The sequence below is a fragment of the Sapajus apella genome, unplaced genomic scaffold (genome assembly GCF_009761245.1).
Source record: "Sapajus apella isolate SASKATOON/1434 unplaced genomic scaffold, GSC_monkey_1.0 scaffold23, whole genome shotgun sequence".
Taxonomy (NCBI): Eukaryota; Metazoa; Chordata; class Mammalia; order Primates; family Cebidae; genus Sapajus; species Sapajus apella.
In genome coordinates this window covers 3,986,424-4,006,725 of record NW_022436963.1, presented here as the reverse complement: position 1 = coordinate 4,006,725, position 20,302 = coordinate 3,986,424, and the positions used below count along the sequence as shown (strand labels likewise).

The 20,302-nt window shown below is 50.9% G+C and overlaps 2 protein-coding genes across 4 annotated transcripts in view; one reads left to right on the top strand and one right to left on the bottom strand.

Annotated features, from left to right (window-relative positions):
* Nucleotides 1-15,841, bottom strand: part of NISCH (nischarin) — a 37,752-nt gene extending 21,911 nt beyond the window's left edge. For all 3 annotated transcript variants that reach the window (XR_004272440.1, XM_032290110.1, XM_032290111.1), the window contains exons 1-3: nucleotides 15,612-15,841; nucleotides 12,878-12,961; nucleotides 11,949-12,131 (exon numbers count right to left, since the gene is read on the bottom strand). Coding sequence is in view for 2 of the 3 variants with exons in the window: in XM_032290110.1 (XP_032146001.1) it covers nucleotides 11,949-12,131; nucleotides 12,878-12,961; nucleotides 15,612-15,707 (363 nt within the window). In the remaining variant the exon portion in view is untranslated. The remainder of the gene's footprint in view (nucleotides 1-11,948; nucleotides 12,132-12,877; nucleotides 12,962-15,611) is intronic.
* A 1,184-nt stretch (nucleotides 15,842-17,025) lies between these two features.
* TNNC1 (troponin C1, slow skeletal and cardiac type) lies at nucleotides 17,026-20,049 on the top strand. The gene is made up of 6 exons (XM_032290113.1): nucleotides 17,026-17,111; nucleotides 18,621-18,651; nucleotides 18,899-19,045; nucleotides 19,293-19,407; nucleotides 19,624-19,760; nucleotides 19,843-20,049. Exons 1-6 carry the CDS (start codon nucleotides 17,088-17,090, stop codon nucleotides 19,872-19,874), a joined length of 486 nt encoding a protein of 161 aa, XP_032146004.1. The 5' UTR covers nucleotides 17,026-17,087; the 3' UTR covers nucleotides 19,875-20,049.
* The last annotated feature ends 253 nt before the right edge of the window (nucleotides 20,050-20,302 follow it).

The following is a 20,302-nucleotide window of genomic DNA, read 5'->3' as shown; positions in this document are numbered from 1 at the left end:
AGGCAGGAGAATTGCTTGAACTCGGGAGGTGGAAATTGCAGTGAGCCAAGATCGCACCACTGTACTCCAGCCTGGTGACAAAATGAGACTCCATCTCCAAAAAAAAAAAAAAAAAAAAAAGACAGCATAAACCTACAACGGAGCAAGAAGCTTAGAAAGGGAAACTAAGGCTGGGCGCAGTGGCTCACACCTGTAATCCCAGCACTTTGGGAGGCCGAGGCAGTCGGATCACGAGGTCAGGAGATAGAGACCCTCCTGGCTAACATGGTGAAACACCTCTCTACTAAAAATATAAAAAATTAGCCAGGTGTACTGGCATGCGCCTGTAGTCCCAGCTACTCAGGAGGCTGAGGCAGGAGAACTGCTTGAACCCCGAGACTCTGTCTCAAAAAAAAAAAAAAAAAAAAAAAAAGGGGAAACTAAATATTCTAGTTATATGGATACCTGCAACATCTCCTCAAGTAGAAGGGAAACCAGCCTAATGCTATGACTCCAGTCCATAGGGCCAAGGGCAGTAGAGCTGCACTATGCTAAGGGCTTTTGGGAAGCCAGCAACTCCCAAAACTGGCTCTGGGTGTTCCTAGGAGAGGGTGTGGCAGAGAGGAAGTCAGTTTTTTTCTGGAAAACAGGCTCCTATCACCCTGGTGGGATGAAGGACTGCCTAGAGCTAACTCTTCCTGGGAATGACCATTTCTACTTTCTCTCATGTTTCAAATGTATGTCAGGAAAAGAGTGAACATTTGTTTTCTTCTTGTGTTCATCCTTCCAGATTCACAATAGTGACACTCAGCCCCGGGGTCACAAGAAGTGGAAAGAATTTCCTTTTTAAATTGATGCGATGAAGGAGGCAGGACGAGGCCAAGCCTCCAGTCATACAAACAACACGCTGAGATCCTAATTCATACTGGGTCATAGCCTAAGCCACTAAAGGCTCCTGAATCCTCCCCAACGTTCTACAAGAGGAAAAAAGAAAACTTTTTTTTTTTTTTTAAATAGAGACAGGGTCTTGCACTGTCACTCAGACTGGAGTGTAATGGTATGACCATAGCGCACTGCAGCCTGGAACTCCCGGGCTCAAGTGATCCTCCTACCTCAACTTCCCAAGTAGCTGTGATTACAGGCGTGTGCCACCATGCCTGGCTAATTCTTGTATTTTTAGCAGAGATGGGGTTTCACCATGTTAGCCAGGCTGATCTCAAACTCCTGACCTCATGTGATCCCCGTCTCAGCCTCTCAGGGTGTTGGGATTACAGGCGTGAGCCACCATGCCCGGCCAACCCACTAATTTTTTTTTTTGGAGACGGAGTTTTGCTCTTGTTGCCCAGGTTGGAGTGCAATAGCACAATCTTGGCTCATTGCAACCTTTATCTCCTGGGTTCAAGCAATTCTCCTGCCTCAGCCTCCCAAGTAGCTGAGATGACAGGCATACACCACCATGGCCAGCTAATTTTGTATTTTTAGTAGAGACAAGGTTTCTCCAAGTTGGTCAGGCTGGTCTTGAACTCCCGACCTCAGGTGATCTACCAACCTCAGCCTCCCAAAGTGCTGGGATTAAAGGCATGAGTCACCGTACCCATCCCAACCCACTAAATTTTAAGAAAATATTTTGTAGAGACAGGGTCTCACCATGTTGCCCAAGATAGTCTTGAACTCTAGGCCTCAAGAGATCCTCCCACCTTGACCTCCCAAATTTTGGGGATTACAGGCGTGAACCACTGCACCCAGCTCTGGAAGCTTCTATCTTGAACCTTGTTTCACAAATGAACAAACTGAGGTGGACAAGTGCTAAGAATCTCAATTTTACATGGATAAAACCCAGCAACGCCACACTCAAGCCCTTGGCCTGGGCCTCTCTATATACAACCAGTTGCCTCAGCATTTCAGTGGTGTAATCGCAGGGTTGGCAGGGCCCCTCAAGGCCCTCAGCCCCCCACCCCCACATCCCATAGGTAAGAATTTTAACTCATCGACAGACGGCAGCCAACAGGCCTTTTTGTAAACAGCTCCAGATGGAGGCTGCATAATCCTCATAACTCACAGGAACATTGGGAATGTCGCTTCCGCCAGGACAAGGGATTCACAGGACATGCAATTCATGTGTTTACGGGATTCTAAAGACACAGGAGACAGGGTGTCCTTTTCCTGCTTTTCTCTTTGGTTGTCTGTTTTTTATTTTTTATACATTGTGGCCATTTTAATGGTCATTTATATGTTGTAAATATTTCCTCCCAGTCTGTGTATACCTTTTACCTTTGTTCATGGTGCTTTTTCTGACAAGAGATTTTTCATTTTTACATTGTTTAACCTGTTTGTTTTTTTCTTTTTTTGAGATGGACTCTTGTTCTGTTGCCCAGGCTGAAGGGTAGCCATGCAATCTCAGCTCACTGCAACCTCCGCCTCCCAGGTTCAAGCCATTCTCCTGCCTCAGCCTCCCGAGTAGCTGGGAATATAGGCACACATGACCACACCCTAATTTTCTGTATTAATAGTAGAGATGGGGTTTCACCATGTTAGCCAGGAGGGTCTCGATTTCCTGACCTCACGATCTGCCCACCATAGCCTCCCAAAGTGCTGGGATTACAGGCATGAGCCACTGTGCCCAGCCCTAATTTTTTTCCTTTATGACTTCTTGGACCTCTTCTCTAACTCCAAGATTATAAAACTATTACCCTTATTTTATTTTGGTCCTTTATGGTATCTTTAAAAATTGTGTTTATTCATTTAATCTGCTTGAAATTCAGTTTGTATACAGTGTGAGAATAACTCCTCCCTGTACCCCCTGGACAAAAAGGGAGAAAATTAGCACACAGGGCCTCAGCTTTAAGGGACCCACGGGTGCAGGGCCAAATGGAAAAGGGCCGAGAGGGGCAGAGCAGGCTCAGAGCAGAACAGGGCTCCGGCTGGAAGTGAGGACAGAGGGGGCAGGTGTGCTCTGAAGTTCAACTTCAGTCTCCTGCAACTACTTAAACTCAATGACATTTTCTTTGGCAGCTGTGAAGAAGCGAAGATTAGGAAGAGCCTGGAATGATCCAAAGGCTTGTTTCTCCATGGATGGTTTGGAGAACCACGCCCTGTCTACAGATCTGTACTTCACAATCCTCCCTGCTGTCAGATCGCCTGGGGCTGAGTAGGTCCCAGGGGCTGCCAATCTCTGCCCACCTCAATTCCCCAAGAATAGCTCCAGGGCCTCTCAGGACACAAGGCTCTTACAGTTATCTAAGGGGAAAGGGTTCCTCACGATCAGTACTGAACAACCCTCACTTTCAACAGCACATTTCTTTTTTTTTTTTTTTTTTTTTTGAGACAGAGTCTCCCTCCATGCCCAGGGTGGAGTGCAGCGGAGCAATTTTGGCTCACTGCAGCCTCCACCTCTTGGGTTCAAGCGATTCTCCTGCCTCAGCCTCCTGAGTAGCTGAGATTACAGGCCCCTGCGCCACTATGCCTGGCTAATTTTTGTATTTTTAGCAGAGACGAGTTTTACCATGTTGGCCAGGCTGGTCTCAAACTCCTGACCCCAAGCGATCCGCCCGACTAGGCCTCCCAAAGTGCTAGGATTATAGGTGTGAGCCACTGCATCTGCCCAATGGCACATTTCTTCAGGTAGCTGGTGTCAGTTCAGAAAGAGCACAGAGAAAAAAAATCACCCTGGGCTAGGCATGTAGTCCCAGCTACTTGGGAGGCTGAGGCAAAAGGATCGCTTGAGCCCATAAGTTCAGAGTCAAGCCTGGGTAACATAGCAAGACTCTGTCTCTCAAAAAGGAAAAAGAAATCACCCTGGATGCCAGCCCCTCTAAGGGGATAGGGCTGGAATTGTGGAACACACAGAAAATTTAGAGTATAAGGGCCACCGGCTCCTACAAAGCAAAAAGAAAGCTTTCTCTTCTAAGGAATCTCAAAGCAATATGTGTAACAATTTTGCTGTTTAGGGTACAGGAAGTACATACTCTGCAACACTTTCTACTTGGTTTTCCAGGCTGTCCTTCACCTTGGGACGGAGACTGAACCAGAGAAGAACACAGAAATGCCTCAGCCCCCAAAGTTAGCACACAGGCCTCCTCAGAGGGCTCCCTGGTCAAATGGTGGGCTTATGAGTAAAGGTGGTAGGAGTCAGTCGTCCCCATGCCAGGAGGAGGCTGGTGGGGTGTCAGTGGTCAGAGCCAACATGCCCTACCCCATCTGTGCTGAAGGGACTTGAATTGCTTTGGGGTGCCATAAATGTATGAATTAAAATGTATTTCTTTAAAGGGCATTCTTGGCTGGGCACGATGGCTCATGCCTGCAATCCCAGCCCTTTGGGAGGCTGAGGCAAGCAGATCACTTGAATTCAGGAGTTCCAAGACCAGCCTGGCCAACCTGGTGAAACCTCATCTCTACTAAAAATACAAAAAATAGCGGGGCATGGTGGCACACACCTACACTCTCAGCTACTCTAGAGGCTGAGGCAGGAGAATAGCTTGAACTCTGGAGGCGGAAGCTGCAGTGAGCTAAGATTGCGCTATTGGGCTCCAGCCTAGGTGACAGGGTGAGATTTTGTCTCAAAAAAATAAAGAAAGAGGGAGGGAGGGAGGAAGGAAGGAGAAAAGGAAAGGAAGAAGGAAGGAAAGAAAGGGAGGAAGGAAGAAAGGACGGACGGATGGACAGACGGATGGACGGACATTCTATTCTTTATACCTCAATGTAAGTTTTTCAATTAAAAAAAAAAAAACACTTAAGGCTGGGCATAGTAGCTCATACCTATAATCCCGGCACTTTGGGAGGCTGAGGTGGGTGGATCATGAGAGGTCAGGAATTTCAAACCAGCCTGGCCAACGTGGTAAAACCCCATCTCTACTAAAAATATAAAAATTAGCTGAGCATGGTGGTAGCCTGGAATCTCAAGCTACTTGGGAGGCTGAGGCAGGAGAATTGCTTGAACCCGGGAGGTGGAGGTTGCAGATCACACCACTGGACTACAGCCTGGGCAACAAGAGCTAGACTCAAAAAAAATGTTTTAGAAACTTAGTATCAGCTATGTTTACAAACTGTAACACTCACCCTCCCAATGTGTTACTGATCAAGACATCGGCTGCACCACCTGCCAGGATTCTGTGCTGGCATGCAGTGCAGCCGTAGGCAGAGGTTTGAGCTTCACGTAAACACTAGCTGGGCTGCCTCCCTGACTGACCGTGTCTGCGCACGTGCCCTGCAACCAAGTGTACCTCAAAACACATATACCTGCACTTGATGCAAACCCCAGGACAGCCCCAGATGCTTTGGCTTGGCACATACCCCAGCAGTGTGCTTATCTGTGAGGCACTAACCAGGGAGTGAATTACACGTCACTGAGGCCATCCCCCAAGTATGGCTGAAACACACATGCTAAGGGCTGGAATCCTCGTCTCACTTTATGTTGGTGATGAGGCATTCTAGCAGGAGTCAGGCATAATATGTATGATTCAACTTTAAGCTAAAATTCCCCACTGATGGATTTAAACCTCAACTTTAACTGAAGAGAGTTGCAAGACTAAGTTGAAAAGAAAATCTGTTATAATTCACAGCCTCAGTACTTTGCAACTAAAACAAATCATGGGAATAAATTGGATGCTTAAAGCCAATGTTAAGACTGTTAACAGTTCAACATAGCCCCCGATTCCAAATTTTGAAAAGCATCTGTGTTCTAGCCAACTAACTGTAAAACAAGACAACAACATAAACACCTTTCAAGAGAAATGAATCCGTTTCCTTTCCCAGGTCACCTAGTAATGGCCAGCATGTGGTCAGTTCTAACCTCAGGCTCAACACTCTTCTAAGCCATTGACCTTCACTGCACAGTCTTTTGCAGGCCTCACAAGGGCCCTGGCTCACCAGCCACCAGCTCAGAGACAGGTTAAATGACTGACTTGCGGTGGGAATTTATCTCAGCCTGCCTCCAAATCCACCACTGTTGGATGTCCTGCCCCACATGGTGTGCTAGAATTCCAGGTGGGATTCATTTCACTGAGTTTGAAAACCTCTGTTCCAGGGAGAACTGGGATGAGGCCTGTCACCATGTGTTCAGGAGGTCAGGACACAGCAATCTGGAGAGCAGCACAGCAACAGCCAGGGCCACAGTGTGCCTCTCACTCACACAGGCGGCACCCCCTGCAATCCCACCTAAAGCAGACTGGAAAAGAAGTAGTGCTTTCTTTTCGTGTCATTCAAATCCACACCGCAGGCCGGGTGTGGTGGCTCACACCTATAATCCCAGCACTTTGGAGGCTGAGGTAGGTGGATTGCTTGAGCCCAAGAGTTCAAGACCAACCTGGGAAACATGGCAAAACCCCATCTCTACAAAAAGTACAAAAATTAGCCAAGTACGGTGGCACATGCCTGTAGTCCCAACTACTTCAGGGGTTGAGGTGGGAGAAGCACTTGAGTCTGGAAGGTCGAGGCTTCAGTGAACCGAGATGGCACCACTGTACTCCAGCCTAGGCAACAGAGCAAGACCCTGTCTCAAAAAACAAAATCCATACCGGAAGATGTTGTTATAAACCTTTGTGACCTTGGATTGGGCAATGGTTTCTCACATACGATACCAAAACACAAGTGACCAAAGAAAAGAAATTGGTAAATTGAACTTAATCAAAATCTAAATCTTTTGTGCTTCAATGGACACCAACAAGAAAATGAAAAGATGGCTGGGCACGGTGGCTCACGCCTGTAATCCCAGCACTTTGGGAGTCCCGAGGCAGGTGGATCACCTAAGGTCAGGAGTTTGAGACCAGCCTGACTGATATGCTGAAACCCCATCTCTACTAACAATACAAAAATTAGCTGGGCATGGTGGTGGGCGCCTGTAGCCCCAGCTACTGGGGAGGCTGAGATAGGAGAACTGCTTGAGCCCAGGGGGCAGAGGTTGCCGTGAGGCCAGATTGTGCCACTACACTCCAGCCTGGGTGATGGAGCAAGGCTCTGTCATTAAAAAAAAAAAAAAAAAAAAAAAAAAAAGACTCTGTCACACACACAAAAAAAATTAGTAAAATTGGCCAAGCATGGTGGCATGCACCTGTAGTCCCAGCTACTTGGGAGGCTGAGGCACGAGAATCGCTTGAACTCAGGAGGCTGAGGTTACAGTGAGCTGGGATAGTGCCCCTGCACACCCTAGCCTGCTCGACAGAGTGAGACTCTGTGCCCCCCCCCCAAAAAAAAAGGCTCAACAACATTAGTCAGTAGGGAAATGCAAATTAAAACCACAATGAGATACCACTTCACACCCACCAGAACAACTAACATTAAAAAAAAATGGACAAGAAGAAGTGTTAAGCAAGAATCTGGGGAAATCAGAACCTATATACTGCCGGCAGAAACATCAAATGGTGGAGCAACTTTGGAAAACTTCAAAAAGTCAAATGTAGAGTTACCATATAACTCAGGTACCACTTTTGGCTATATATCCAACAAAAATGAAAACATAAGTTCACACAAAAAATAACATACAAATGCTCACAGAAGTATCATTCGCAATGGCCCAAAATGGAAACAAACCCAAAACCCATCAACTGCTAATAAACAAACATAATGTAGTATATCCAAATAATACACTATTACTCTGTCATAGAAGGGCCAAAGGGTTCATGCTATGATAATGAATGGACCTTGAAAACATAATGCTAAATGAAAGAAGCAAGTCACAAAAGGTCACATACTGTATGATTCCATTTCTATGAAATGTCCAGAATAGGCAAATCCTTAAGGACAGAAAGTAGATTAGTGACTGCTAGGGGCTGAGGGGCACAGAGGGAAAGGAAGCTCCTGCTAATGGATACAGGTTCCTTTCACGGTGATGAAATGTTCTGGAATTAGACAGTGGTGATGGTCACTCAGTTTTAACCACACCATGGCCAGGCGCGGTGGCTCACGCCTGTAATTCCAGCACTTTGGGAAGCCGAGGCGGGTGGATCATGAGGTCAGGCATTTGAGACCAGCCTGGCCAACATAGTGAACCCCCGTCACTACTAAAAATACAAAAAATTAGCTGGGCATGGTGGTGGGCACCTGTAATCCCAGCTTCTTGGGAAGCTGAGGCAGGGGAACTGCTTGAACCTGGGAGGTGGAGGTTACAGTGAGCCAAGATTGTGCCACTGCACTCCAGCCTGGGCAACAGTTTAAGACTCTGTCTCAAAAAAATAAAAATTAAAAAAAAAAAAATGGCGGGGGGCAGTGGTTCACAACTGTAATTCCGGCACTTTGGGAGCTGAGGTGGGTGGATCATCCCAGGTCGGGAGTTCAAGACTAGCCTGACCAACATGGAGAAATCCTGTCTCTACTAAAAGCACAAAATTAGCAGGGTATGGTGGCGCATGCCTATGATTCCAGCTACTTGGGAAGCTGAGGCAGGAGAATTGCTTGAACCTGGGAGGCAGAGGTTGCAGTGAGCCAAGATCATGCCACTGCACTCCAGTCTGGGCAACAAGAGTAAAGCTATCTCGCAAAAAAAAAAAAAAAAAAAAAATCGACACTATAGCCAAATCAGGTTCTCTGGGTCCACCCAGTCCACTGTCAGCAACACAAAAGGCAGAACACATGTAGAACGACTTGAGAGAGGACACAGATGGTATAAGAGAAACTTTTCCTGGAGCGCTCCCAGCATGGAGAAAAGGCTGACAAATCTTTAGGCCCCAGATGAAGATCTAATCCCATGGTTCTCAAGTAGGGGCAATTTTGCCCCCCCACCCCAGTGGGACATTTGGCCACGTCTGGAGACATCCTTAGTTGCCATAACTGGGTGGGGAAGTGCTACTGGCATCCAGTGGGTAGAAACCAGAGTGTTGGTAAACAGTGCACAGGACAGCTCCTTACAGAAACAAATTCTCTAGTCCAAAATGTCGACAGTACTATGGCTGTTCAACTTTGGGTTTAATCCAATGATGGGTTAAATTGCTTTTTTAATCTTGGGATTTAAATAACCTAGGGACCTGTCTGATAATACTAATTCCAAATACGTCAAAACTTCTACAAGTAGCAGAGTATGCCTTAAATCAGAACCAGATGTAGACGGCCCCAGGCCCATCTCATGCAAACTACTCTCAAAAGAGCAGTCCAGGCCTTTCCACCCTCAGAGCCAGGCACACATGAGGCAGCCAGCGAGACCTCCTCTCCTCAAAGGCACAGGTCTCAAGCAAGGAATTAATACTGTCAAAGGGCTGCATATCAACTTTCATCCTTAAATGGCTAACCAAAGCTTGCTTAAAGTACAGTATTTCTTAAAATACTAACAAGCAAAGTTTATCTGAAAGACTTGCATAAGGAATGCAAATTTTTTCTCACATAAGTTTAAAAATATGTTTACAAAAGGGTATGTTGCTAACCCTATACTTGCTGGTTTACGCTAAATAAAATCCAAAGCATATACACAGGTCCCATCTATGAATGCTATCCACTTTTCCACCTGTCCCTGACAAGCTCAGTGGCCCAAGGTTAGCGCTGCCACCAAATATCTAGGCTCTTTAGTGATCCAAGAAAGGTTCAGCCGTCTTACTCTGAAAATACTTCGAGGAAGTTGTATTTTTTTTTTTTGAGACCGAGTCTCACTCTGTGGCCCAGGCTGAAGTGCAGTAGTATCAACTCGGCTCACTGCAACCTCCCCTGCCCAAGTTCAAGCAACTCTCATGCTTCTCTCCTGAGTAGCTGCGACTACAGGCGTGTGCCACCATGTGCAGCTAATTTTTGTATTTTTAGTAGCAACAGGGTTTCACTATGTTGGCCAGGCTGGTCTTGAACTCCTGGTCTCAAGTGATCAGCCTGCCTTGGCCTCCCAAAGTGCCGGGATTACAGGCGTGAGTCACTGCACTCAGCCAAGAAAGTTGTCTTTTAAATACAGCTGGGCTTTTAGGACCATTACCCACAGGTTACTCCAAGGTGAGCCTGAAAAGGGAGTGGATTCTTCTCTGTCTTCATCATGTAAAGGGAAAACAAGTAAACATAAATGATCTGAAAATCTATCACTCAGAGAAAACTACTCTTAGCATTCTGGTGTACATAAACTTACTCCTAGAGTTTTCCTAGACAAGTATGTCCATATCCATATCAACTTGTTTCTTATGAAAATGAGACCATAGTCAGCTGGGTGCAGCAGCTCATGCCTGCAGTCCAAGCACTTTGAGAAGTGGAGGTGGGAGAACTGCTTGAGCCCAGGAATTTGAGGCCAACCTGAGCAATATTGCAAGACTCAAACTCTACAAAAACAAATTTTTTAATTAGCTGGGCATGGTGGCATGCACCTGCAGTTCCAGCTATTTGAGATGTTGAGGCAGGAAGATCACTTGAGCCCAGGAGTTTGAGGTTGCAGTGAGCCATGATCAGGCTGCTGCACTCCAGCCTGAGCAGTGGAGTGAGACCCAGTTAAAAAAAAAAAAAATTATATATATATACACATATAGAGAGAGAGAGAGAAAGAGAGAGAGAGTGTGAGTGTGTGTGTGTGTGTGTGTGCGCGAGTACAGCCACACAACTGGATACCGCTTAAGAAAGCTGAATTTTTTTCAGTGTCTGCTAGGAAGACTGGTGTGTTGCTAGGAAAATGATGGTGAAGCTGCAGATTTGTTTTTCATTTTCTTTTCTTTTCCCAAACAGCTGGGATTATAGGCATGAGCTGCTGTGCTCAGCCTGGCTGTACACTTTCTGTTGCCCAGGTTGGAGTGCAGTGGTATGATCTTGGCTCAATGCAACCTCTGCCTCCTGGATTCAAGCAATTCTCCTGCCTCAGCCTTGGGATTATAGGCAGCCGCCACCACACCCTGCTAATTCTTGTATTTTTAGTAGAGATGGGGTTTCACCATGTTAGCCAGGCTGGTTTCAAACTCCTGACCTCAAGTGATCTGCCCACCTTGGCCTCTCAAAGTGGTGGGATTACAGGAATGAGCCACTGCACCTGGCCTGACTTTTTTAACTTCTTCCTCCTATATTTTAGGGTTGTCTTTACTATCTTATTACAATCCTAGAATGACTATCTTTGTTCATATATCCTTTTTGCTACTGCCTGTTTTTCCTTAGAATAAATTTTCATAACAGAACTGCTATTTAATATTACGGTTTTGGCCAGGCCTGGTGGCTCACGCTTGTAATCCCAGCACTTTGGGTGGCTGAGGTGGGCGGATCACTTGAGGTCAGGAGTTCAAGACCAGTCTGGCCAACATGGCAAAACCCCATCTCTACTAAAATACAAAAATTAGCTGGGTGTAGTGGTGCACACCTGTAGTCCCAGCTACTTGGGAGGCTGAGGCAGGAGAATAGCTTGAACTCAGGAGACGGAGATTGCAGTGAGCTCAGATCATGCCACTGTACTCCAGCCTGGGTGACAGAGCAAGACTCTGTCTCCAAAAAAAAAAAAAATTGTGATTTCACACTGCCAAAGCACCCTTCTTAAAGTCTAACAGCTCGTTCTGTCTCCAGCAACCCATGAAAGTTGTTTGTCTGTCCAGGATGGAGCACAGAGCTGCTCTACAACACACTCTCCCAACAGAGGTAGGTGTCTACCCTCAGCCTTAGCACCCTGGCAGCCCAGAGCCGGATGACATGCCCCGAGATGGTGATATTCCACCATCACAGACTAATCCTTTAATTAGTTTTGAGCTGTGAACCAACAACTTAACAATAGTCTCTGCCAGGTGTCAGTTGTTTCTAATCCAGCCCCATCCATCTGGATGGAAACCTAGCTTAAACACCCACAGGCCATTTTTGCTAAACAAAACGCCTTGTGGTGGAGGAAAGTGTCTCTGTAGCCACACTCAGTTTAATTTAAGGCAAATCTGTCAACAAACGTGCTTCTGCCCACAACCTATTCCTAACCAGGGTGATGTTCCTCCATCTTCTAACCGAGGGTCTAACTCTGGCCCACCTCTCCTCACAGCTGAGGTCTCCCCTGGTTTGCTGCCTCAAGCTTGGCAGTTGTGGGTTTGCAAACAGAGGTGAAAACCCGACGAGGAACTTACATAGAAGTGAAAATGCAAGAAGTGGGCTAGCACTCTGGGGGTCACGCCAGGGAAGGCTGCCAGGAGTTTCTGGAGGTAGACCTCCAGATCCTTTTCCCTCTTCTCCACCAAGCTTCTTGAGTTTTTGCCAATTATCTTTTTGGGCGGAAGCAGATTTTTATCAATCTTCCTCTCTGCAACGAGCTGTAAAAAAACCATAAGCACATCAACCACAGACTAAGAGGCTCTGTGCCTATGGAGGGCCAATGCAAGAAGTCTGAAGGCAGACGCTCCTCAGCACTTGCACAGCCCCTCTCTGCAGCAGTACCGAGATCAGTGACCAAACCAGTGCACCTGGGATCTGACGGCCTCAGATCCAATTAGCTTTAGAAATACCAGTACAATTCCAGACAAGGAACTCCATCTGGAGACTTTGGAGACATTCAGAAAACTAAGACCTTTCGCCCCTAAAACTGACATCTTTTCCAAGCCAGAGTAAAAACCTATCAGGGCAGTGGTGTGTCTTTCAAACACCTACGCTGCTAATGACCCAAAGAAAGACAGCATCTCCAAAAGCAAAGAAAAAGATGGAATCACAGCCAGATATTAAAGTACAGGCTTTGGGATAGCTATAGCTGGTAGAACAAGTTCAAACCTGTCCCCTCCCCAGGAAACTGTCTCAGCATCTCGTATCAAAGCTAGGACTGGAAAAATTAAAGCTGAAATTCAAATATGCTCCTAGCAGATTGGCTTATGCTAGAGCTGAAGACTAACATTTATTTACATGCTACACTAATGAACACAATTATATTAACAAAGTAGTTTATTAAAGAAGTGAACTATAGACATGGAGCCTGTTTTGCCCTAAAACTAATGTGTGGAACAACGGAAACTTGGCCTAAAGACCCCCTCCGGCCCTGACATACATGCTTCCAGCTCTTAACAGTTACCTTTTCATGCAGGTCATGGAAGTCGCTGTATCGGTGCTTTACTGTCCACTCATGGTTGCCATCAGTGACCTGGATGATGTAAACCTAAAAGGGGAAACCAACAGTCCTTGTGACAAGGGAGACGGCAACAAGGAGCCTCCTCCCCCTCCTCCTGCAGCAAAAGCTGCAATTATCTTTCCCAATTATCCTTTATCAGTCTTTCTCTCTGCAACTCAGATCCAAAGTCAGGCTGCCCTAGCCCGCCAGCCTCTGCACCTGACCCTTGCTGGGCAGCAGGTCCCCTCTGAGCCTCCTCCATGGCCCAGGCACTAGGGCTGGGAGGCACTCGGGACAAGCCTGTGGCTCCATCCATCAGTAAGGAATGAAAAAGGTGATTACTGCCGGCCGGGCGCGGTGGCTCAGGCCTGTAATCCCAGCACTTTGGGAGGCCGAGGTGGGTGGATCACAACCAGCCTGACCAACATGGTGAAACCTTGTCTCTACTAAAAATACAAAAATTAGCTGGGCGTGGTGGTGCACACCTGTAATCCCAGCTACTCAGGAGGCTGAGGCAGGAGAATTGCCTGAACCTGGGAGGCGGAGGTTGCAATGAGTCAAGATCGTGCCACTGTACTCCAGCCTGGGCGACAGTGAGACTTCGTCTCAAAAGAAAAGAAAAAGGTGATCACCACAAGTCACCTCTATAGTTTTTTTTTTTTTTTTTTGGAGAGGGGGTTTCCCTCTTTTTACCCAGGCTGGGGAGCAAAATAGCGAGATCTCGGCTCACCGCAACCTCCGCCTCCTGGGTTCAGGCAATTCTCCTGCCTCAGCCTCCTGAGTAGCTGGGATTACAGGCACGCGCCACCATGCCCAGCTAATTTTTTGTATTTTTAGTAGAGACGGGGTTTCACCATGTTGACCAGGATGGTCTCGATCTCTTGACCTCGTGATCCACCCGCCTCGGCCTCCCAAAGTGCTGGGATTACAAGCATGAGCCACCACGCCCGGCACCTCTATAGTTTTTTACCTCCTGCCTTCTAGGAAACTCAGAAGCCAGCCTGAGCTGCAGGCAAGGCCATTTCTTCCAAGGGAGGTAAAGCAGGGCCAGTTCTAGCCTGAGCATCTTTCTCTGTTGTACTTCTTTCCAGGCGCCTTGACTACCTCCTGGAAGCAAGTCCTTTTCCAACCCTTTCAACTGGTTCATGGCTGTGATTTCTGCTACTGAGCCAGGAATCAAGGCACAAGCAGCCGATGTGGGGAGGGAGTGGTGGCAACCAAGCTCTAACAGAAGGCAATACGGCCTAGAGGTTAAGGAAGGCCTGGGTTCAAAAGCTGGTACTGCCATTTCCTGGCTGCAGCTTATATGTCACTTATGTAAGTAACTTGGAGACTAAGTTCTCTCTCAGCCTCAGTTCCTCCATCTTAGAAGCAAGGACCAAGCGATGCAATGCATGTAAAATGCTTTGTACATGGGCCTGACCCACGGCAAGTGTTCAAAAGGTAAGTGTGTTAATAATATCCAACTCGGCACACCCGGAGACCGAGGATGGTAGGGTCCAACCTAGATCACCACCTCCCCCGACAAACATGCAGAGGAGGGGCGCAGCCCAGAATAAGGAGAGCTTTTTGAAGATGGCCCTCTGGCTGAATGTGCCCATAGCTGGTGGCCAGCCAGCCATCAGCTCAGAGACCTCACCCGCCTCCGTTCCCTCTCCTCTCTGCAGCACAGAGCTGAAGCCTCCTTCAGCCCTGAGGAGCAGCCATTTCTCCAGGCTGGCCTGTTGCTCCAGGATCCACCCCTCTCCTCTTCCCAGCCGGCCTGATTCCCTCCCCTTGCCCTCAGGAAAGAAGAAAAGAGCCAGCAGAATGGCCCTCAGAGGGGGAGGTTAGGATGAGGGCCAGGGATGCAGGGAGGGCCAAGGCCCCGACCCACTCCCTACCCTGCGGGAACAAAGGGCAGGAGGCAGGGAGGTGCTCAATGCGTAGCCCAGGGCCATTTTTTGCCAGGCAGCCCACTAGGCTCATAGGCCTGGCATCCAACCCCATCAGAGACGGGCACTACCCCCCATTTGTCCTCTGTCTTCCCCATAGCCTAGAAGCGTGTGGGAGCAGCTTGTTGCCCCTTCTCGCTCCCACAGCCCAAAGTCACGAAGATTCCTAAGGTTTCTGGGGCCTGCGCTTCAGCACTGAGACCATCCCCATTTCTCCATAGCTGGGCTCCACCCCTCCTCCGTTCCCGTCTCCGCCCGACCCCCAAGGCGTCAGGTCCCTAGGTCGCTCTGGCACTTCTCAGAGAAAATCTCAACCACAACCTCAGGCTCGCCAGACCAGGGTCTAGGCTCCTCTTTCTTCAAGGCCTGCGGAGCCTGACCCTTTTCCCTGATTCCATCCGTTACAGACCCTCTCCCCATCGTCCTCCTCCCGGACGCCAGTAACGGTCCTCCAGGCCCGGGCCCCTCCAGTCCTAGAGGGGTTCCGTCTCATCTAGACACTCCCCCTCTCCAGGTTCCTTTTATCCCCAGATGCCGCCCCCAACCCGAGCCTCCCTTTCTGATCGCGTACCCCTTTCCAAACCGCCTCCCCGGGCCCCAATAACCCTTCTCCCGGACCTGCGAGGCCCAGCCCCCTCCTCTGAATCGCAGACCCCTCTACCCCCTCCTCCGCTGCGGATGCCGGACCCCTCACCAAGCCCTCCAAGTCGGACTCCCAGTTTCAGCCATCACTCCCGCTGCGGGTGCCCGCGCCCCCAACACACCGTGTAAGTGTCCACCAGCTCGGAGCCCACGACGCGCGCTTCCTTGGCCGGCTCGGCTTCCCGCTCGGGCCCGAAGCTGCGCGCCGCCGCCGCCATGTTCCGGGCTCCGCCGCCACCGCCGCCCGGCGCAGACAGGCCGCAGCAGGGGCGGGGTCAACGTCCCACCGCCCCCCGGTCCCCGTTGCCCCACGCCCCCACCGCGCGCCGTGCCGCCATGTTAGTCCGGCCGCCTTCCAGAGCCTTCGCCCCGCCCCTCTTGCGAGAATGACAGGCACCGCCCACGGCGCGCGTGCGCAGCGCTCGCTTTCGTAATCTTTACCTGCATGGCGCCACCAACGGTGCCCTGCGCACCCTGCTAGAAACTGAGATCTCGGGTGGTGACCGCTCTGGGAATCGCCCCTTAGTCTCTCGGGAAGAGAGGACAGAAGGCACCGAGCCTCCGGGCAACACGAAGCAAGTCACTGCTCCTCCTGGCCTCAGTTTACTCCTCCGGATAAAGGAGGCCATAGTGGCGCCTCACTTGGGTGTTGGGCTCTTTCTCTTTAGGGCAAGGCGGGTTGGAGGTGGTAATAGGACCTGTGCTTATCGCCGGAGCAGGGCGAGAGTGATTCTGGACCAGTTCTGAACCTCTCCGAGACTCGGAGAGTTCTTGTCTGTGGGGCTCCTTGACAACGGAGTGGGTTGATTCATGCGGGGCCTGGCATGCAGTAGCGCTGGAAGCAGGGAGCGTGTTTATCAAGAGGGGGCTCTGTACGAAAGAGGGCGGAGATGGAGGTGGGAGGGTTGTGTGCTGCCAATTGCCTGCTAGAGTTCAAAACGAGGGAGACAGGTTGACCTGGACCCACGAACTACAGTGCTAGAATAGAGAACTGAGTCCTAAACCAGGGGAAGATGATTTCCTACTTCACCAGTTCCACAGCATCGTACTCTGAGCTTGGCATTTGAGGCTTCTCTTGGCAGGGCCCTGTACTCCCAACCCCTCCTTGCACGTTGCACCCCCATTCCAGAGAGGCTGAGTTAAAGGCAGGGGCTATCTTGGGCAAGCCACCACTCTTCCGGAGCCTCAGCTTCCTTATCTGGAAGGTAGGGGTCATAGCACCCGCCCCCCTGGTTAGATGGGAGCCTGAGCTGCTGTGTTGCAGGGGCTTTGCCTGGGGCCCACTACTTTGTGGCTCCTGTCCTGCCCTGGGCTCATGCTTTCATTCATTCCAGAAACCTTTTCAGAGTCCCTTGGGGAGTGTGAGGGACAGGAGGGAAAGAAACCTGGTTCTTGTAGTACTTCATCTGCCCCCTGCCCTGGGCAGAAGACACAGGGACTCAGGCCAGCCTGACATCACTGGGCCCAGAGGAGGGGCTGGAGGATACTACACGCAGAGGTGGGCTGGGCTGACTGGGAATGCCTGGGGGGGTGGGGCGGGGCTATTTAAGTCGTGGGCCGGCTGGCAACCCCAGCAGGCTGTCCTGTGAGCTGCCAGCATGGATGACATCTACAAGGCTGCGGTGAGGGACAGGGCTGGGTAGGGCTGGGTAGGGCTGGGGTGGGCAGGCCCACTGGCGGCTCACTCAGCTCAGAATGGGGGTCTGTAGCCCCAGGGAAGCGGTGGGGTCCCAGGAGAGAGCCTCTGTACCTTCAACCCAGGCCCTCACAGGGACAGTGGTTCTGATGTTTGAGGATGCGGAAGGGGTAGGGGCTCAGGGTCTGAAGGGAAGCTGGTGTTTGGAGATGCAGAAGTGGGAGTTGAGGTCTGAAGGGTGGTGGAGGAGGTCGCCGCTTTCAGCATCGTGTCTCACTCTGTTTCCAAGTGTCTGTAGTCTGTGGCACTGTCTCTCAGCCACATGTCTCTGGACATTTTTGCCTTTCTCTTTTTATCTCTCTTCCTCCTGAGCTGTCTCTCTGAGTCCCTATTACTGTCTCCCTGTCCCCAACCTCCATTTCTGCCCCTCACCTTCTGCTTCTCACACACTCACAATCTGCCACCCCCCTGCAGCCCTTTGGCTGGTGGAAGATGCTTTGGAGGGTGGAGGGTGTGAGAGGAGGGGCCTGAGTCCTGGGCTGGATATGGGGCTTTGAAGTTCGAGGCAGGGAAGTTTTGGACATGAGGGAGAACCAAGGAAGAAGGAACAGAGAACTGCGGCCCCAGCCCCCATCATGCCTGGCAGGTTCAGGGCTCGGTGGTTTAGCTAGGGGTGAGAATGAGGGAATAAGGGCTAGAGAGTGGTCACCCCAAGTCCCTGCAGCCTCCTGGGTCACTGAGGGACTTGAGATGCTGTTCCATCCCTGGATGGTGGTGACCTCCCACTACCCCAGAGCAAGGACATCCTGGCCTGGATAGCTGTCCCCAGGGGAACCCCTCCCTCAGCCTCCGTCTCTTCTGGGCAGGGAAGGGCTACAGCCAGCTCTGGGGACATGCCTGCTTATCCTGTGGGAGTCCATGAAGCTGGGGTGGGGGCAGCCCTCCACCCAGTGCCCATACAAGGCCTGGCGGAGCTGGGGACTAATTTTGGCTCCTGAGGCGGCACTAGCAGGCCGGGGGGCCAGATAACACCGCCCCACCCACTGCATGCCAAAGTCCCCAGAACAATCACCAGGTTTAACTTTGTTCCTTGTTAAAAATAGCCCAGTGGCCACCCTGGTCAGGTTACAGTGGGGAGCTTGCCTACCCCCACATTGGTTTATTGTCCCAACCTGAGGGACAGCTGTTCCTTGGGCCACCCAGCTTGAGTTTCATCACAGGCCAAAAGGGTATTGAGTGGTCACTGACTATTGTTACTGAGGGTCACCTTGGCCCTGAAGGGGGTGCCCACCTGTCACACTGGCCCTGAGCCCAGTCTTAGGCTAGCTGGGGCACATCAGGGCTTTGGGGTGAGGGAGGGAGGACTGAGACCTCTGCTCTGTGGCCTGGAAATAGCTTGCCTTCCCCGGCTCCAGCTCTCACCTGTGGAATGGGTTGGTTTCAGCAGCAGCAGCTGTGCATGAGGCTGAGCCCTGAGAGTCCCTTTCCTTTCTAGGTAGAGCAGCTGACGGAAGAGCAGAAAAATGGTGAGAACCCCTATCACACGTGCGGGAGACCAGCAGGGCCAGGCTGGGAGACCAGGCTGGGGAACGCGGGGACCCCTTACCGGAAGAGGACCCCAGACCGGAGACCAAAGGCTAGGTCCCTCTTGCTCTGATCTCAGAGAGGTCTCCGAGGGAGGTGGGCAGGTTGACAGGTGGCACCAGGGGTCTGGCCCTCTGAGGTCCTGGCTGTTGAGCCCTGGCTACTGTGCCCCCCAACCCCTGAACACAGAATTCAAGGCAGCCTTCGACATCTTCGTGCTGGGCGCTGAGGATGGCTGCATCAGCACCAAGGAGCTGGGCAAGGTGATGAGGATGCTGGGCCAGAACCCCACCCCTGAGGAGCTGCAGGAGATGATCGACGAGGTGGATGAGGATGGTGAGCCCCTCCTCCCCAGGCTCTAGAGGAAGCCCAGCCGGCGGGGGGCTGGGATGCTGGCTCTGCTTAGCCGGAAGTGGTTTAGCCCCTCCGAGCCTCAGTTGCTTCATCTATAAAATGGGCATAATGGCCACAGAAGCCTGGCATTTGGTGTGAGGATGCAAATGCCAGGCTTCTGTGGCCACTCCTCGGGTCACCTGCAGTTTCCAACCTGGCCTCTGTAACCGCCATGCCACCCACCCCCCAGGCAGTGGCACAGTGGACTTTGATGAGTTCCTGGTCATGATGGTTCGGTGCATGAAGGACGACAGCAAAGGGAAATCTGAGGAGGAGCTGTCTGACCTCTTCCGCATGTTTGACAAGTGAGCACGTGACCCTTGACCTCTGACCCTGACCCTCACTCAAGCCCAGCTGGGGATAGGAGGGCAGTCTCAGATTCTAGGCCTAGGGACCCTGCAGCCTCTGCTTGATGGGGGAGAGGGATGCCCCATCTCCCAGTGTCCCTGCTCTGCCTAGGGGGCATGGTTGTGCTGCCTCATACCCTCCCTGCAGCCCTACCCTGGGCCCCCTCCCCACAGAAACGCTGATGGCTACATTGATCTGGAGGAGCTGAAGATGATGCTGCAGGCGACAGGTGAGACCATCACGGAGGACGACATTGAGGAGCTCATGAAGGATGGAGACAAGAACAATGACGGCCGCATTGACTATGACGGTGAGTGGGTGGCTGGGCTGATCCCCTGCCTCCGTGCCCTGCTAGCCCCATCCCTCACCCACACCTGCCCCTCTTTCCACAGAGTTCCTGGAGTTCATGAAGGGTGTGGAGTAGATGCTGACCTTCACCCAGAGCTGCCCATGCCCAGCCGTCAACTCCAGCCGAGTCCTGTGGCTGGGGAGTGGGTTGGGGTCCCAGGACCTGAGTCTGGTCATGTCCTCAACCCCAGATCCTTCGACTCCCTCCCCAGCCCCGTCCTGGGGGACGCAAATAAAGCCTGCTCCCTGGAGGCCTGCTGTCTGGCTCTGGTGTCCCAGGGCCATGGACTCCTCCCCAGGGCCCACTCTTACCCAAGGGCCACTTCCTTCCCTGTCCCAGGCACGGTGACTGCAGAGCCTGGTACCTGATGATGGCTCCACACTGCCTTCTGTGGCGGGTGACATGAGATTGGAGACTGCTGTGCGGCATGCCCTCTATAACTCCTCATGCCCAGGCCCTATCTCTTGGGAGTCAGCATCTGGAGTCTGGGGGTGTCTAGAACC